A 16127-nucleotide genomic window follows, 5' to 3' on the forward strand; every position below is an offset into this window, starting at 1 on the left:
TTCAAGACAACTGGGTTCAAGTTCCAGGCCCTGCTACTATAAACACACCGCATGTCCTCTTTTGTTGTTCAGTTGTTTCAATTGTGCGTGACTCTTCATGACCATATTTGGAGTTTTCTTGACAGAGACACCCAACTGGTTTGCTATTTCCTTCTCTGGCTCATTTTACAGATGAAGAAACTGAGGCAGGGCTAAATGACTTGCCCAGGGTCACACAGCTAGTGTATGAGGCTACATTTGAACTCAGGTCTTCCTGACTCCAAACTCAGCGCACTCTGTTCACTGTGCCACATAGCTGCCCACATTTTCACTCTGGGTCTCAGTTTATCTACCTGCAAAATGAAACTAATAAGAAACCTACGGTACAATGAGAAAGTCCATGACTTTGATTTCAAAGGACTTGATTTCCAAACCTGACTGTTCCTTATCGCCTGGGTGACCTTGGCAAAGTACCTTTCCCTTCTCTAGGTCTCTGTTTCCTCATCTATAAACAAAGGGAATTGGACCAGATGCTCTCCAAGGTCATTTCCAGTTTTAGTTCCTAGGATCCTATGATCCCTGCTCACCCCTCCTCCTACCTTACAGGGATCTCTAGTAAAGAGCAAATGAGATAATGGTGTTTTGGAACATATTGCCACTGGCAGACTGTTGTCTCTACTTCATTCTGACCAGGGAGCAGTGATATTTTCAACACCATGAGGAAGGAGGTCATGGGATGACCTATGCCCCACAGCTACCAGAACCCAGGAGGCTGGGGTTTCTTAGCCACACTTTCCGGTGTTACAGAGTCGGCTGACCCAGGAAGGTCAGGGTAGAACAGCCAAGAAGGAAGGATATGACGCCGTGGGGCAGCTGTCAGAAACACCTTCCCACATCCCCCGGTCCCCTCAACCAAAAAGATAAGGGGGAGGCTACAGTCAGATTCTCTCAGCTATGGTCTACCGCCCCACTTGGAACTCACAGATCACCAGAGAGGGAGAGAATCTTAGTGTCAAGGGTCCCCACCCCCACACAGGCACTGGGGAAATCCCCCCCACCTCTTCCCAGGCCAGTAGCACACCAGTCTCACCTTCTGAGCTGAGAAAAGAGAAACAGTAGTTGTGGGCAAGGAGACAGCTGCAGAGACCTAACTGCTCTGTGTATGTGTGTGCATGTATGCTCGGTGTGTATAGAGAACTCTATGTGTATATGTGCAGGGGAGTGGAAGGGAGGTTGTATATACAGGGGCATGTCTGTTCTGAGTGTCTCCTGGATGTATTTTTATAAATAGGGCAGGGGGAACACCATATGTACGGAGCTAAGCATATGTGAAAGTGCTTCTGTTTGTTACTGTGTCTATGTATTTACACACATGTATGAGTTTGTACATTAGCATATCAAAGTCTACTTGTGTTCCTTTGCTTATATGCTGAGAAACAATACAGGGATAAATATCTGGGGGTGTAGCTGTGTGCTCAGGGTGTATAGGGATAGGTATGTGTGCCTACATGTGTGTAAATGTGGGTATTAGTGTCTATATTTATAGGTCTATACATATATGAGTGCATGCAGAGATAGGAGAGCATATGAGTACAATGTGTCTATCCTGTGTGGAGAGTTGCTCAGATGTCTCCTCCATTAGGCTGTGAGTTCCTTAAGAGCAGGAAATATGGTATTGTATTCTTTGTACCCCCAATGCTTTCCCACAGTTCCTGGCACATACCAGGTGCTTAATAAAGGCTTGTTGATAGTGAGTATGTACAAGTAAGTAACCAACTCAGTGGGAGGCAGCTAAGTATGGGTATATGCATGTATGTATATTGATTTGTGTCTGAAAGGACAAATATAGGGACATACAAAGGAGTACAGAGGAGCGTGTGCGTGTGTGTGTGTGTGTGTGTGTGTGTGTGTGTGTGTGTGTGTGTGTGTGTAAGACAAAACATCAGTCACTCCTGGACAGCCCAAACATCTTTGTCTCAAAACCGTTGCCTCCCCAGCTACAAGGGAGAGGGACAGGTGGCAAAAGAGTAAAGAGAAAGGCAGGCTCCTTCCCAGGGTTTAGTGGGTCTTCTTCAGGAGGGACTTCCAGACTCATGACCAACTCCCCCAACAATGCCTGAGCATTGGGCCTGAGCAAGAGAAACCTGCTTCTCCTCAGGAAAGGGAGGCCAGGTAGGGACCCGGCCCTGATTCCTGGGCACAGGGAGAGTATTCCTCTCCAAGTAAGAAGCACGAAAAGGGGGTCACTGATTGATGGGAAGAAGACGGTTAAAGGAAAAGAGGCCCTAATTAGAAAGCAGAAGTTCTAATTCTCAACTCTTTCTGATCCCCTAGGCATCCAAGAAATATCAAACATTTATATAAGCTTCTTTCTGTCCTTGTATACATATTGTACAGCACAGTGCCTGGCATCTAGAAGGCTCTTAATAAATGTGAGCTCTCCTGCCATCCTGAAGCAGCTAGGTTGTGCAGTGGATAGAGCACTGGGCCTGGAATCAGGAAGACCTGAGTTCAGATTCAGCCTCTAGCTATGTGACGCTAGGTAAGTCACCTAACTCTGTTTGCCTCAGTTTCCTCATCTGTAAAATGAGCTTAAGAAGGAAATGAGAAACCACTCCAGTATCTTTGCCAAGAAAACCCCAGAGTCATGACCAGTCAGACACAACTGAAACTACTGAACAACAACAAAAAGTGCACTCCTAGAATTATGTGAAACAGTAAGGTACAGGAAGAACATACAACTGGGAACCCAGGAAACCTGATCTTTATGCTAATGATTCTATATGACCTGAGGCATGTCCCTTCCTTTCTTAGGGTCTCAATTTTATTTCTCTTTAAAAGAGGAGGCCTGAACTAGTCAAATGAATAAATGAATGAAAAAGTATTTTTTTAATGCTTACAATGTGCCAAGCACTGTGCTGGGTGCCAGGGATATAAATACAAAAGCAAGGACCGTTCCTACCTTCAAGGAAATTACATTCCAAAGTCAGAAGCACAGAGACATCATAATAACAGTTCACATGCTGTTTACAAAGCACTTTTTATATAGGTTATCTAAACAACAATCTACCTCACAACAATCCTGTGAGGGAGATTACAGATGAGAAAACTGAGGCTCAGAGAAGTTACATGACGTGCCCAGGCTTCCCCATCTAGGGAATGTCTGAAGCAGAATTCAGAGTGCTTTCCTGCTTCCATGTCCAGAGACATCCACTGTGCCATGTGCAAGTGAAGGACAAGGAAGGACCCTTTGATCCAAAAAGTTACTGGCTGGTACTGGGTCTAAAGGAACGGTAGACTGACGTCTCATCCAAGAACAAAGAGAGAGTGGATATGATCATGGTCCATGATTCCAGAACTGGAGGGCTAGGGGAAGAAAAGGATACAAATGAGGAAGTAAGGTAATTAACTAAAAGGCTAAAAAAGAAGAGTAAAGAGAAGCATGACTGGGGCTTTCCTGAAACACCAAGCAGCAACAATTAGGAGTGGGGGGGAACCCCTAGGGTAGAAACTCCTCCAGGGCACATGCCTCTACCTATTCTGACAGTCTATGACTATCGACTGGCTCCAATCTCACTCCACTTACCGCAGAACTTCAGGACTTAAAGGGACCTTAAAGCTACAGCTAACCTTTCATTTTACATATTGAGAAACCTAGGCCTGGAAGAGGTCAAATGGCTGACCTACCGTCACTGACTAGTGAACAGCAATATCTGAAGCCAGGTCTTCAGACTCTGAAGTCCAGAGCTCTTTCCACTACCCCACACTTTCCATAAGCCACTTTTAAGAGCAGTGTTTCCAAGTTCTAAACCTGGGGTCTGCAGACTCCCAAAGTTGCAAAGAAACTTGTCAAAGGAATAAGGGGATTATCTTGCAAGTAACTATATTATCCTACTGAAATAATCCACAATCTCCAAACTGATCTCAATCAATTTAGGTACAAAATTTTATGTGTACTCTTGGGCGAAGAAAACCTAATTAATCTCTTTAATCTATTTCTTACTTACACATGGTGAGCTCCAAAAACGATCTCCTTTCATGCTGAAGATGTATGGAAAGATTTGTTGAAAAGCCAATGAGTACAGGAGCTGAAAATGCTTTGGGAAGCCCTGTTTCAGAATAAACGGAACTTTAGAACTATAGCCCAGAGACCGGGAATTATATCCCTGAAGTCACACTGCGTCCACAGCAACGCAGCTGGGATCAGGGACTCCTGGAGCCTCTGACATCCAAGCCAGAAAGCTCTTTCCACTAAACCAAGCTTCCTCTCAGTAACAGCATGATCCACAGGGGTAGTTAATTCTCAGACTTCTCAACAACTGGGGCTGGGGCAAAAGGGAGGAGAGGCAGGGAAATGGAAAAGAAAGGAAGAGATGTTTGGGAAAAGCAACTAGTACTGGCAAACCTACTTCTAGAAATCAGAGTAAGGAGGAAGGTGTGATAAGGGGTGGAAAAACTTAAAAAGGAGACATGCTAGCCCCAGGCCCAAACAGAAAAGACTGGAAAAGGAAAATAGAAAACAGAGGCATGAACAAAAGAGGAAAGTGTGACTATCAGAGTCAGGAACTTTTCATCTCTAGCTCAGAGGATCCAATCTCAGTGCCCAGAGCTACAACCACAAGGGTCCGGGGGCAGACAGTGATTATTCTGAACCCACAGCTAATCTCAAAGCATTATTATCTCTTTCAAACCCAACTCCGAACACCTAAAAATCCCACGCAAACAAGATCCCTCCCTTACATATCCACACATTCACATTCTCTCTTAAATACCCTCCTTACACTCTGCGCACACATACTTCTCTAGCTACAAAGATGCAAATACACAAAATCCCCACACATACTTCCTCCATCAAGGAGCATTCATTTCCCCAAGATACACCCTCCCCACCACTACACACAGACACAAATTCCCCTGACATACATTTTAACACAAGAACATATAAACATCTCGGACATATACATATCCTCTCCTGAAACACACTAACTCAAAATCTCCAAAAAGATCTTTCCCCCCTCCCCACCTAGATACCACCCCCAAACACATAAAAGTCTCTCTTCAATAATACCCACACACACTCCCCTATACATCTTCACCCAGCATACATTTATCTCCACACATTCTGAGGACACACAAATATCCCCCTTCCCTCCACACACACATGCCAAATAAACACTCACCTCCCCCAACACCTATTCCCATAGATACATAAGAATACCAGTTCTCTTGAAGTCACATATTTCCATATGACCACACACACACACACTTCTTTGCTCTGGAAATGAGAACACGAAAACGCACACACGATGGCCCCCACACTTCAGCCAAACATCCAGCTGAATGCAACAGGTTGCCCCCTCCTCCCCCAGCTCCCACAGGTGCTGGGGACCAACAAATACTGCTCTGCTTCCTCAGAGTGAAAACCACGCATTCCTGTTCCTACAGCCTTTTGAAAATCTACTTCCACACCCATGTGGGCACCAATAGACTCAGGCTCACCCACATGCCAGTGGGTTCAGATGTGCGGGGGCATGTACACCGACACATGCTTGCAAAGACCAGCCCACAGGGAACCCTGATTCCCTGACAGTCTCTACAACAAAGTACAGCCTGCTGCATGCACGTTCTTGAGGCTGTGCCCCCAGGAACACACACATACACTGAAGCCCCCAGACACGCGCCAGTGGGCACCCCCTCCCAGAAAGGAGAAGCTTAAAGCACCATAAAAATGTGTATTATCATATGCACAGCACATCCCTGTCCACAGGGGATCAGGTAATCTCAGAGCTGAAACCAAAGCAAAGGGCCACCGAGTCCAACAAAGTATCTGAATGAACCAGCCTCTCCAAGAAGACCTCCAGTGATGGGGAACTCACTACCACAAGCCGATGGAGCCTAGGCCACTGTGCACTAGCTCTCAGCGTTAGAAGTTCCTCTAAATACTGAGTCCAAAGCTGCAACTTCCACATGTTCGAAAGCACAGCCGGGAGCACAATGACACCCACATGTGTGTATGCATGCGCGCACACACACACACACACACACACACACACAGACACACACAGACCCGGCACAGGAAGCTTCCCCAAAACAAAGAAGCCATCCCCAGCCTTCCCCACCCCCCTTCCAGGAAAGAAAAGCCCAGAGCCAGGCCTGGAGAAAGGCGTTTTTCACAAGCCACCCAAATGTGCCCAGGGCTCAGTGTCCGCCAGCGCAGCTCCCTCCACATGTGCTCCGCGCGGTCCAAGGGCAACCGGGGGAGAGGGCGGGGGCCGGGGGCTCACCTCTGAGTCACCAGCGGGGCGCCGGCCAGGGGAGGGGAGCGATCCGGGCTCCTCCGGGGGGCTGAGCCGCGCTGCTGTGCGCTGCGCAGCGAGGCGAGGCGAGGCGAGGCGATGCGCCGCTCGGGGCCGGGCTGAGCTGAGCTGAGCCGGGCTGGGCAGCGCAGCGCCGCGGCCGGGCCGGGCTGGACTGGGCGGTGTGGGGCTGCACGGGGAGTGTGTGACCTTAATACGGCCGCCGGGAACCAGTCTGGGGCTGCCCTGCTGGGCACATGACGCTGACAAGCGAGCGAGCGGACACGGACACACACACACACACGCACACGCACACGCATACACATACACACTCACCTCTCCGGCTCACGGGGCCCCTTAGGCATTTCCCAGGCCGCCCGGTGGGGAGGGGCCAACAGGGCCAGGATCAGGGAAGGGGGAGGGCCCTCGGAGGCAGGGAACTGGGCTGGGGCCAGAGCAGAGCTGGGACTGGGGGCGGGGAGAGGCGGGGAGCCGCGGAGAGAGGGAGAGGAGGGGGGAGGAGAAGGGGAATGAGTGAAGAGGAGAAAGGCGAGAGGTGAGTAAAGGTGGAGAGAAAACTGCAGGGGGGAAGGAGAGAGGAAAGAAGGAAAGAAAAGAAACCGAAGAGAAAAGAGAGAAAAGGAAGGGAGAGAAGAGACACTCGACCTAGAAAGGGCATAACTATACGGAAAATTCACTTTTTAATTGCACTTGAAGGCCCTCCCACACATCAGCTCTGGACAGCCCAAGGTTTAATTACACCCGTTTGGGGTCATAGATTTCTCTAGTTGAAACCCCGCATTTTAGAGAGAAATGAAGCTAACCTCGGAGAAGGGAAGTGGGTTGGCAAAAGTTTGCAAAGCCCATAAGTGTCAGAACTCAGTGGAGGTCTAAGTCTGAAGGCAACCCTTCTTCCTTTACCAAGAGAAAGAAAAGGAGGAGAAAAAATGAGGCTGAAAGATGAACAAGGAAAGAGAAAGAACTGGGGTGAGGGAAGAATAGGGAGAGGTCACGATGGGGTTGAAGGAAACAAATGAGGGGGAAATGGGGGTGGAGAACTCCCAGACACATCAAAAGCTGACTTAGGCTCCTCCTTCGTGTGTGTGTGTGTGTGTGTGTGTGTGTGTGTGTGTGTCAGTGTCACAGAGAGGGAGAAAGATAGTGAATGTGTGTGTGTATGACAGAGAGGGAGAGAGATAGTGTGTGTATGTGTATGAGAGAGAGAGAGAATATATGAATGAGAATGACTGAGTCCAGGGGTCTTCTTCCTGTACACTACCCAGTGAAGGCTATGTCACAGACTGGGCCCCTGGAATCTGTCTCTAGCTGGGATGCCCTAGGGTTATCTAGAGAAACTTCAATCCCACTAAGTTTAAAAGGAAGGATCCAGCCTTTTCCTTCCAGTCTAAAGGCTCCAGGAAATCAGGGTTTCAGGTATATCCCGTCTCTTCCAGGCCCACAGAAGGCACAAGTATAGGGACGGTCTTGCACATCCTATAATTTCTGAAAGGTTTTAGAAAATCTGAAGACTTAAGAGATTGGTCTTCCTGGTCATCACAAGTACTGTGCCTTCTATCCCATATGCCACAAAGGCTGGATGGAAACTAGGGGGCAATGGGAATAGGAATAATAATGACAAATTTTATGAAGACCCCAGCTCCCATCTGTATAATACTTGACACATTTTCAAAACATTCTCCTACATTGTTTCATATATTGTTACCAATTGTATTCACTCATTCATATTCATTCATTCAACAGACATTTTTTAAAGTATCTACCTTGTACTTTCATTCTGTGGGAGCCAGATACACAGTTTAGATAGTATGAAATACCAGTCTTCAAGGAACTGACCATATAGTAAAGGTATAAGATAGAAACACATATTACTATAATAAACAATATTATGTGTTGGAGATACACACACACACTTATCCTTAAGGGCTGTGACCTACTTTCAAATATAGCCTTTGACACTTCCTAGCTACCCTAAGCAAGTCATTTAACCTATTTGCCTCAGTTTCCTCAGATGTAAAATGAGCTGGAGAAGGAAATGGCAAACCACTCCAGCATCTTTGCCAAGAGAACCCCAAATGGGGTCATGAAGTATCAGGCACAACTGAAATGACTGGACAACAACACCATAGCTCTTTAAGGCTTGGCAAAGCATTTTAGGTTTGCCTCACTTGGTTTACAGTATGAGAAAAGAGTTACTGTTATCCCCAATTTACAGATGGGGAAACTGAGGCTGAGAGGCTAAGGGACTTGCCCAAAGTCATACAACTAATAAACATCTGAGGAGGGATTGGAACTCAAGTCTTCTGGACTCCAAGTCCATCACTGAAGACTCCACCAACTAGCTGTAGCTACTCCACAACACCCCTAACTACTGGTCATTCAGCCTTTGCTGGAAGACCCTCCGGACTGAGCAAGCCCACTTTTGGCCACCTCAGTTGTTAGAAAGTATTCCTTTTTGGTTTTTTCTTATATCAGTGAGGAAATCTGCCATTTTGCAACTTCCTCCTGTGGCTCCTAATTCTGCCTTCTAGGGTCAAAAGAAATCTGTTAATCCCTCTTCCACATGTCGGCTCTTCGAACACAAGCCCTCCTCAGATATTTTACCTTGGCATGGAGGAAACCTTGGTTTCCTGAACACTATGGTCATTGGAACACAAACCCTAACTCTCTACTGGATCTAAAACATCCCTATTTTCTCATCTGTAAAATTGGAATCATAATTCTACTACCTAAGTTTAAGAAAAACACCTTGGAAAAGAGATGGAAATAATTATGATCACCAAGCTAGAAAGGTACAGACTTGTCCATGGACTATAAGCACCAGCCTAAATAAGGGTAAAAGGCCTGTCCCCAAAAAGGTTGGCCACTAGGTGTTAAATGTTCCTGACCCTGGAAGCTGCCCAGGTAATGAAGGTCTGAGGTGAATACCCACATACATGAAACCACAGATGTTTGGAATCTGTGAAGATGTGGTAAGAATCCAAGGCCTCCAACTGCTATCTCTCCAGATGGGAACACCTTCTCCTGCCCCGTGACCCTCTCAAAATAGACCTTTAAGCCTATAAGTAAACTGAAACCTGAGGAGGGCTAAGCTCCCGAGCTTTGTTTATTCCCCCTTCCCTCCCTTAGCTCTCTCCTCCTCCTTCCCAGTCAGCAGCACTCTGGGGGTAGTCACTCCTCCTCCCCTCCCAAGACTATTACCCTGAAAGGCACCTTCCTGGATTCCCTAATCAGCCATGCCCCTGGCCACCCCCTAAAAGGCTGCTTATGGTTGGGAAGTGCCCAAGGGGCCCAGGAGAACTGGGTATCCTCAAAAATGCTGGATATAAATCCTCCCCCACCTCTCTGAACTACAGTCCTCTCTCAATAAGATGCTCCTCTGGTTCCTCTTGAGTGCAAGAAGTACAAGTGAGAAACAAACAATCCACAATCTCCCAACTTGGTCTGGAAGGGACTTCAGAGGAAGATAAAAGCAGATTTGGGGAGGGGGGGTAGGGATGCTGCCCTGGTTCCTGAAGAAAGGAAGAATGAGAGGGAAGGAAGGAAGAAGGAAGGAAGGAAGGAAGGAAGGAAGGAAGGAAGGAAGGAAGGAAGGAAGGAAGGAAGGAAGGAAGGAGGGAGGGAGGGAGGGAGGGAGGGAGGGAGGGAGGGAGGAAGGAAGGAAGGAAGGAAGGAAGGAAGGAAGGAAGGGGAAAGGGAGAGGAGGGAGAGAGGGAGGAAAGGGAGGAGGGAGGGAAAGAGGGAAGGAAGGAAGCAGGGAGGGAAGGAAAGGAAAGAAGGAAGGAGAGAATGGAAGGAGGAGGAAAAGAAGAAAGGAGGAGGAAAGAAGGGGAAATACCCTTAGCTTTACCAGCTCCTGGTCCCATTACCCCTAGTTTTCCCACCTCAGCTCAGCACTTTAAGAAAGCAGCTTGGTCTTTCCTGCTCCAACAGAAACTCCAAGCAATTTTTGTTTTCTCTAAAGCACACAGGGGTTCTTAGACTGTTTTTTGTGTGTCCTGGACCCCTTTGGTGTCTGCTGAATCCTATAAATGCCTTCTCAGAATAATGTTTTTAGATGCATATAATAAAACACATAAGATGACAAGAGAAACCAATTATATTGAAATAGTTGTGTTTCTTTTTTTTATTTAAAACACACACTGAGAGACCCCAGTTTAAGAACTGCTACCCTAGAGTGGGCTCTGTTTGTTGTGGAGAAGGGGACAGAATAGGGGCATTAAGCTTAGAGCTCCTTTTCTGCTCAGTCCCATCCTTTCTCCATCCACAAAAAATCACTGAACCTCACAGTTGGCAAGGTCCTCTAGAGACATCTAGTCTGACCATAACTGAATGAGGCTCCCTTCTATAACAAACCTAACAAATGGTTATCTAGCCTTTTCTTGAAGACCTCTAGTGAGGAGGAACCCATGACCTCTTGAAGTAACCTAGTCCATTCTTTCAGAAAGTTCCTCCTTATAGTTAGCCTTAAATCTTCCTTTCTGGAGTTCCTACCCTTGGTCTCACCTCTGCTACTCCCTGGGCACAAGCAAAACAAGAATGTTGTCTTTGGAACCCAAGGGCTTGGGCCTGAGTCCCCACCTGCCATTTATCAATAGCGTGACTGTGGGCAAATCATTTCACTAGGTCTCAGTTTCCTCACCTGTAAAATGAAAAGCTGGTCTCTGAAGTTCTTTCTAGCCCTAAATCTTTGATCCTTTCTATGATATCTCCCCATCCCCCTTCAAGTACTTAAAAATGGTCAGCCTTAAGGCTAAACATTCTTAATACTATCTATCACTCTTGCTATAACATGATTTCAAAGCTCCAATTAATCAATATACTTCCTAAAATGTGGTGCCTAGAACTGAATATGATACTGACCATGGCAGAATACAATATGAATATCACCTTTCTCATTCTGGACATTTAATGAAGCCAAGACATTGTTAAGGAAGCTGAAACTCTTAACTAGCTCTCTTGGCTGCCATGTCACTCAATTGACTCATTAAAAATGTGGTTCACCAAAACTCCCAGGTGTCTTGCAGATAAACTGTCATCTCTACAGGCCTGCCTCATCTTGCTTTTGTGATGTTGATTCTCTGAATCTCAGTACAGTCCAAGTCTTAATATTATAGCAATGACCTTAGAGGTGATCCAGCCAAACCTGCTCTTTTGACTGGTAAGACAACTGAGTCTCAGAGCAGGGAAGAGAAAAGACTACTCTATCTATAGTCACATAGTCACTGTTAGCAGGGGTGATATTCAAATCTAGGTTTTGGAATGGAAACATCCTTTCCATTAGACCACGCTGCCTTCTTGGTTCAGATGCTTAATGTCCCTATGTCTCATGGAGGCCAGTTTCTGAAGGCTATTTAAATTCTCAGAAGGACAGTATCTCAACAATCCACAGTATCTTCTAAAGTGGTGTTTCTGAAACTTTTTGGTCTCAGGTCCCCTTTAAACTCTTAAAAATTGAGTACCTTCCCCTAGAGAGCTTTTATGTGAGTTATATTTATGAATATTTTACTTTACTAGAAATTAAAACCAATGATGATAAAGAAGATGAGGAGGAGGAGGAGAAAGAAAGGAGAAGGAGGAGAAGAAGGAAAAGGAGAAGGAAAAGGAGGAGGAGGAGGAAGAGGAGGAAGGGAGGGGGAGAAGAAGAGAAAAAGGGAGAAAGAGAGAAGAAGGAGAAGATAGTTTTGACCTCCTATCTCCCTCAAAAGGTCTCCAGGATTGCTCAGGGATCTATAGACCACACATGAGAACTGCTGTTCTAGAGTATCTCAGCATGAGAAAGAAAATAAGGAGATATCTAGTCTAACCCAAACCTCAACAGGACCCCACCTCTACCATATCCCCTAAAAGCATCCACTTTAGGCTACACTTGAAGAGCCCCTAAATTGGAAAATCCTTCTATTTCCCAAGGCTACCTACTTTTGGATGTCTTTAATTCAGCCAAAATATTTTCTGGAAGAAATAGGAACCTGAGTAGAACTTGGAAGGGTCAGTGAGCTGTGGAGAGCTAGGAAGAAGAACAATATTCCAGATTGGGGAGAGGATTAGAGAAGATGGGGAGAGAATTGAGATAGCTTAAAGCAAGGAGCCAAGTCAAAGATGAACCTGACAAGAGGGAAGAATCACAAAAGGCAATCTTTGCCTTGAATGGCTCCCAAGGGAGGTAGTGATACCCTGGAAAGCTATGAGTGAAGTCAAAGGCACGGTCTTTCATATGGCCCTCTAGGAAACCTTCTTACTGAATGGTGGGTTTGAAGATTGACTATCCACATGACTTAATTACTTAGATAAATAACATCTTCTGCCCTGCTCCCCACCTCTAAGTAGTGTATAGAGGGGAGAAGAAAATTGATTTTTTCATTGTATTTCCCATGACCTCAAAATTCAGAATTCAACCCAATAAACAAGTCATCCCCATTCTCTCAGGTCAGACGTGTCAATGCTTTCTTGTCCTTCAAGACCCAACTCTGGAGCTACGTTGTAACTGAAGCCTTCCCAGTCATAACCCAAGAGGCAGGAATATTCTGGGTGACCCTAATGTCTTACTTGCAGCTTCAGGCCTTAATAGCTTAAAATTTCAGCAAGACCTTGGGGCCACCCCACATAGGAGATAATGGACTTGGGAGTCAGGGAGACCTGGGTTCAAATCCGACCTCTGACACTTAACATTCTGTGTCACTTTGGACAAATCACTTAATTGCTCTGGGCCTCCATTTCCTCATCTCTAAACTGGGGAGGAGGACTAGGTTGCCTCTAAGCCCCCTTCTAGCTCTAAAATCTAGGATCCTAAGATATGAAAGAGACCTCTCCTTCTTCTGATTTCTCATAGGTTTTTACCTGGTTCATTTTGTGCCCTTAGGATTCCTGGTTGCCTTCAAAGTTCAGTTTGAATGCTACTACCAATATTTCCTGATCCTCTCAGGGGTGGGGAACCAGAAGCCTCAAGGCCATATGTGGCCTTCTAATTCTTCAAATTCAGCCCTTTAACTGAATCCAAACTTCACAGAAAAAATTCTTTTATTAACAAATTCTTTATTAAGACCTAGTTTCTAGTGCCATTCTCCTTTCACCTCTGCCTACACCCATGAAATTACCTCATAAATCTACCTTGTCTATATTTTGTTTTTGCTTATAAGTGTTTGGGTTGCTCCTCCCCCACCCCACCCCCACACACCCCTCATCAGCCCTATGAGAATATGAGCTCGTGGAAGGCTTAACATGCCTGTTTTTGAGTCTTTGTCTTTGAATCCCCAGAGCACAGAGTTGTACCTTAATAAATTCTTGTGAACTGATTTGTACCGTATTCATTTGTGTAAATGACTTAGACCTCTCTCACACTGCAAACTCCATAAGGGTAGGGTGGGCATCTTATCAAAACCCTAGATTGTGCCTAGCCTGGTAAGCAAACAAGTGGTGCTTAAAACATGTCTACTAAACTCAAAGCTGAGGACTTGATCAGTTTTCATCTTTGTATACTCAGCAACTAGCATAGAGTCCAGCATAACATAACCCTCTAATAACTGCTATTTGGTTGCCATGATCTGAATTACAGTCCTTGTGAACAAGGGAGTGAAGATGGCCAGCATTTATAAATAGATAATTTGATCAAGAACAACAATGTACCTAATCTCGAACAAAATAATGCCAGCTGGTGGATGAATGGCCAAGCACCATCCACAAACTTCAATGAGGGCAGATATTTTAGGGGGAGAAGGAAAGGAGTGCCCTAAGGCTCTTGTCCCTCCTTCTGTTCTGTTCAATATTAGAGGCTCAGAGAAGCTCAGAATTGGAAGGAATATTCCAGAAAAACAGGAAATCTTCTCTACAACATTTTGGACAAGGACCCACTCAGCCATCACTTGAAGCTCTCCAGGAGCCTACCTACTACCTCCTAAAGCAGCCCCTTCCAACTTTTGGACAAATCTAATTATTAAGGAATCTTTCCTTATATCCAAAGGAAATCTGCAGCTTTTTAAAAAAAAATCAGAGACTTAGATGAAGGCATAGATGTCACATGTGATAAAACTGCCAGTAATCCTGATGATTCTAGTATATGGCCAGGATGAAAGCTATGGCCACTGGGGATAGTATCATCAGAACTCAAAAACAAACTCTGGTCTGAATCCAACAGGATGAAAAGTAATAGGGATAGATAAATGTAAAGTCCTACACTTGGGTCTACAGTATCAGCTGCACAAAGATGGAAATGAAGAAAGGTGTTGCTAAGCAACAGAAAAAGATCAGAGGATCTGGTGGACTTCAAGCTCAGTCAGTCAGCAGTGTATCAGGGCAGTCTGAAAAACTAACATGTCATCAGGTCACATTAATCAAGCATTTATTAAGTGCCTCCTGTATACTAGGCACTGTGATAGGCACTGGAGATACAAATACAAGGAATAAACTAAAGAATTTACATTCTAATATGAGAGATAAGTATTCGATAAGCATGGACAGCATAAACATAAAAAGAATTAATACAAATCCATGCCAAGGAACTAATTGCAAGGTAATTTGGGAGGCTAGAGCCCAGAAAGATGAAGCTGACATGTTTCTGCAGCATTGTGCCCTAGTCACACTGCATCTGAGGGATCGTCTTTTATTCTGGGTGCCACATTTTAGGAAAGACATTGAGAAATTGTAATGTGTCCACAGCAGGGTGACCAGGATAGTCAGAGGACTAGAGATCATGTCATATGGGCATTGACAGGAGGAACTGGACTTGTTTAGCTTGGAGAAGTAAAAATTTAGGTGATGGGGTCCATGCCAGGAGAGCTGGTTTCAATTATCTGAAGAGCTGTCTAGGAAAGAGGAATTAGTTGCCTCCAGCTACAACTAAGAGGGCGGAACTAAGAGCAATCTGAGGAAGTTCAAGAAAGGAAGATTTTGGTTCAGCATAAAGAGCTAACGATGAAAGCTAATGAAAAAATCAGTGGGTTACTACCCCCATGAGGGAATGAGTTCCCCATTCCTGGAGGTCTTCAAGTAGTAAGCTCAATGACCATTTGTGAACAGGTCTATAGAGGGAATTCCGGGTCTTGGAAGGTTGGATTAGATCACCTATGAGTTCCCTTCCCACTCTGAAGACTGAAATTCTATGATTCCAGATTCTGGTCCCAACCATTCACTTCCCCTGCACTGTTAGGCTACAAAATTAAGCCTCTTGGGTATAAATAAGGTCAATCCCAAGTTAGGTGTGTGTGTTCATTCTTGGTTGCCAAAGAAGACCATGCCATCAGAGAAATAATGACATGACTTACCCTTGACTTTGTTTTGAGTGAAGAAGGGCTGTGGAGATCACCAGCCTCACTTCTCCTCCAGAGCCATCTGAATCCAGTGACCAGATATTCATCAGGATGACTGGAGATGGCCCAGGATGAGGCAATTGGGGTTAAGTGATTTACCCAAGATCACACAGCTAGTGCGTGTCAGGTGTCTGAGGTGAGATTTGAACTCAGGTACTCCTGACTTCTGCATTGGTGCTCTGTCCACTGCACCATCTAGCTGCCCTCCCAAACTGGGTAGGAAGTCATGGAACCCCCACAGCAGGATGGTCCTACAGTTGCCCCCTCTACCCCTTCTCTCAACAACTGCCAAAAGGAAAAGGAAACTTAGTATTTCTCTAGGCACTTGAATGTGCCACAGACCCTTACCACAAGGCTCTGCTTGATGTTGGTTGGACACAAGGTCCTTGGGGTAGGAAGAAGAAAGATATCCCCGAAAACTGAAGGACTGGTGAGGAATGTGGGCACAGAAATAAGATTCCTCAAGATATGCCAAGGTAAGGAAGCCCCAGAGACCAAGTGTCAGGATCATGAAGGATGTATAGAGGTCTGA

At 45.5% G+C, this 16127-nt stretch overlaps 1 protein-coding gene across 15 annotated transcripts in view; it reads right to left on the minus strand.

Annotated features, from left to right (window-relative positions):
• The window catches only part of PTP4A3 (protein tyrosine phosphatase 4A3), a 208310-nt gene that overhangs the window by 25591 nt on the left and 166592 nt on the right, over nt 1–16127 (minus strand). Inside the window, exons 1-2 of one of the 15 annotated variants that reach the window (XM_072602936.1) lie at nt 6133–6238; nt 3987–4088 (exon numbers count right to left, since the gene is read on the minus strand). The exons of 8 other annotated variants lie outside the window; for them this stretch is intronic. Coding sequence is in view for 1 of the 7 variants with exons in the window: in XM_072602938.1 (XP_072459039.1) it covers nt 6264–6595 (332 nt within the window). In the remaining 6 variants the exon portion in view is untranslated. 6 more of the 15 variants (XM_072602937.1, XM_072602935.1, XM_072602927.1 and 3 more) reach the window with 6 other exon arrangements.

The sequence above is a fragment of the Notamacropus eugenii genome, chromosome 4, assembly GCF_028372415.1.
Source record: "Notamacropus eugenii isolate mMacEug1 chromosome 4, mMacEug1.pri_v2, whole genome shotgun sequence".
NCBI lineage: Eukaryota > Metazoa > Chordata > Mammalia > Diprotodontia > Macropodidae > Notamacropus > Notamacropus eugenii.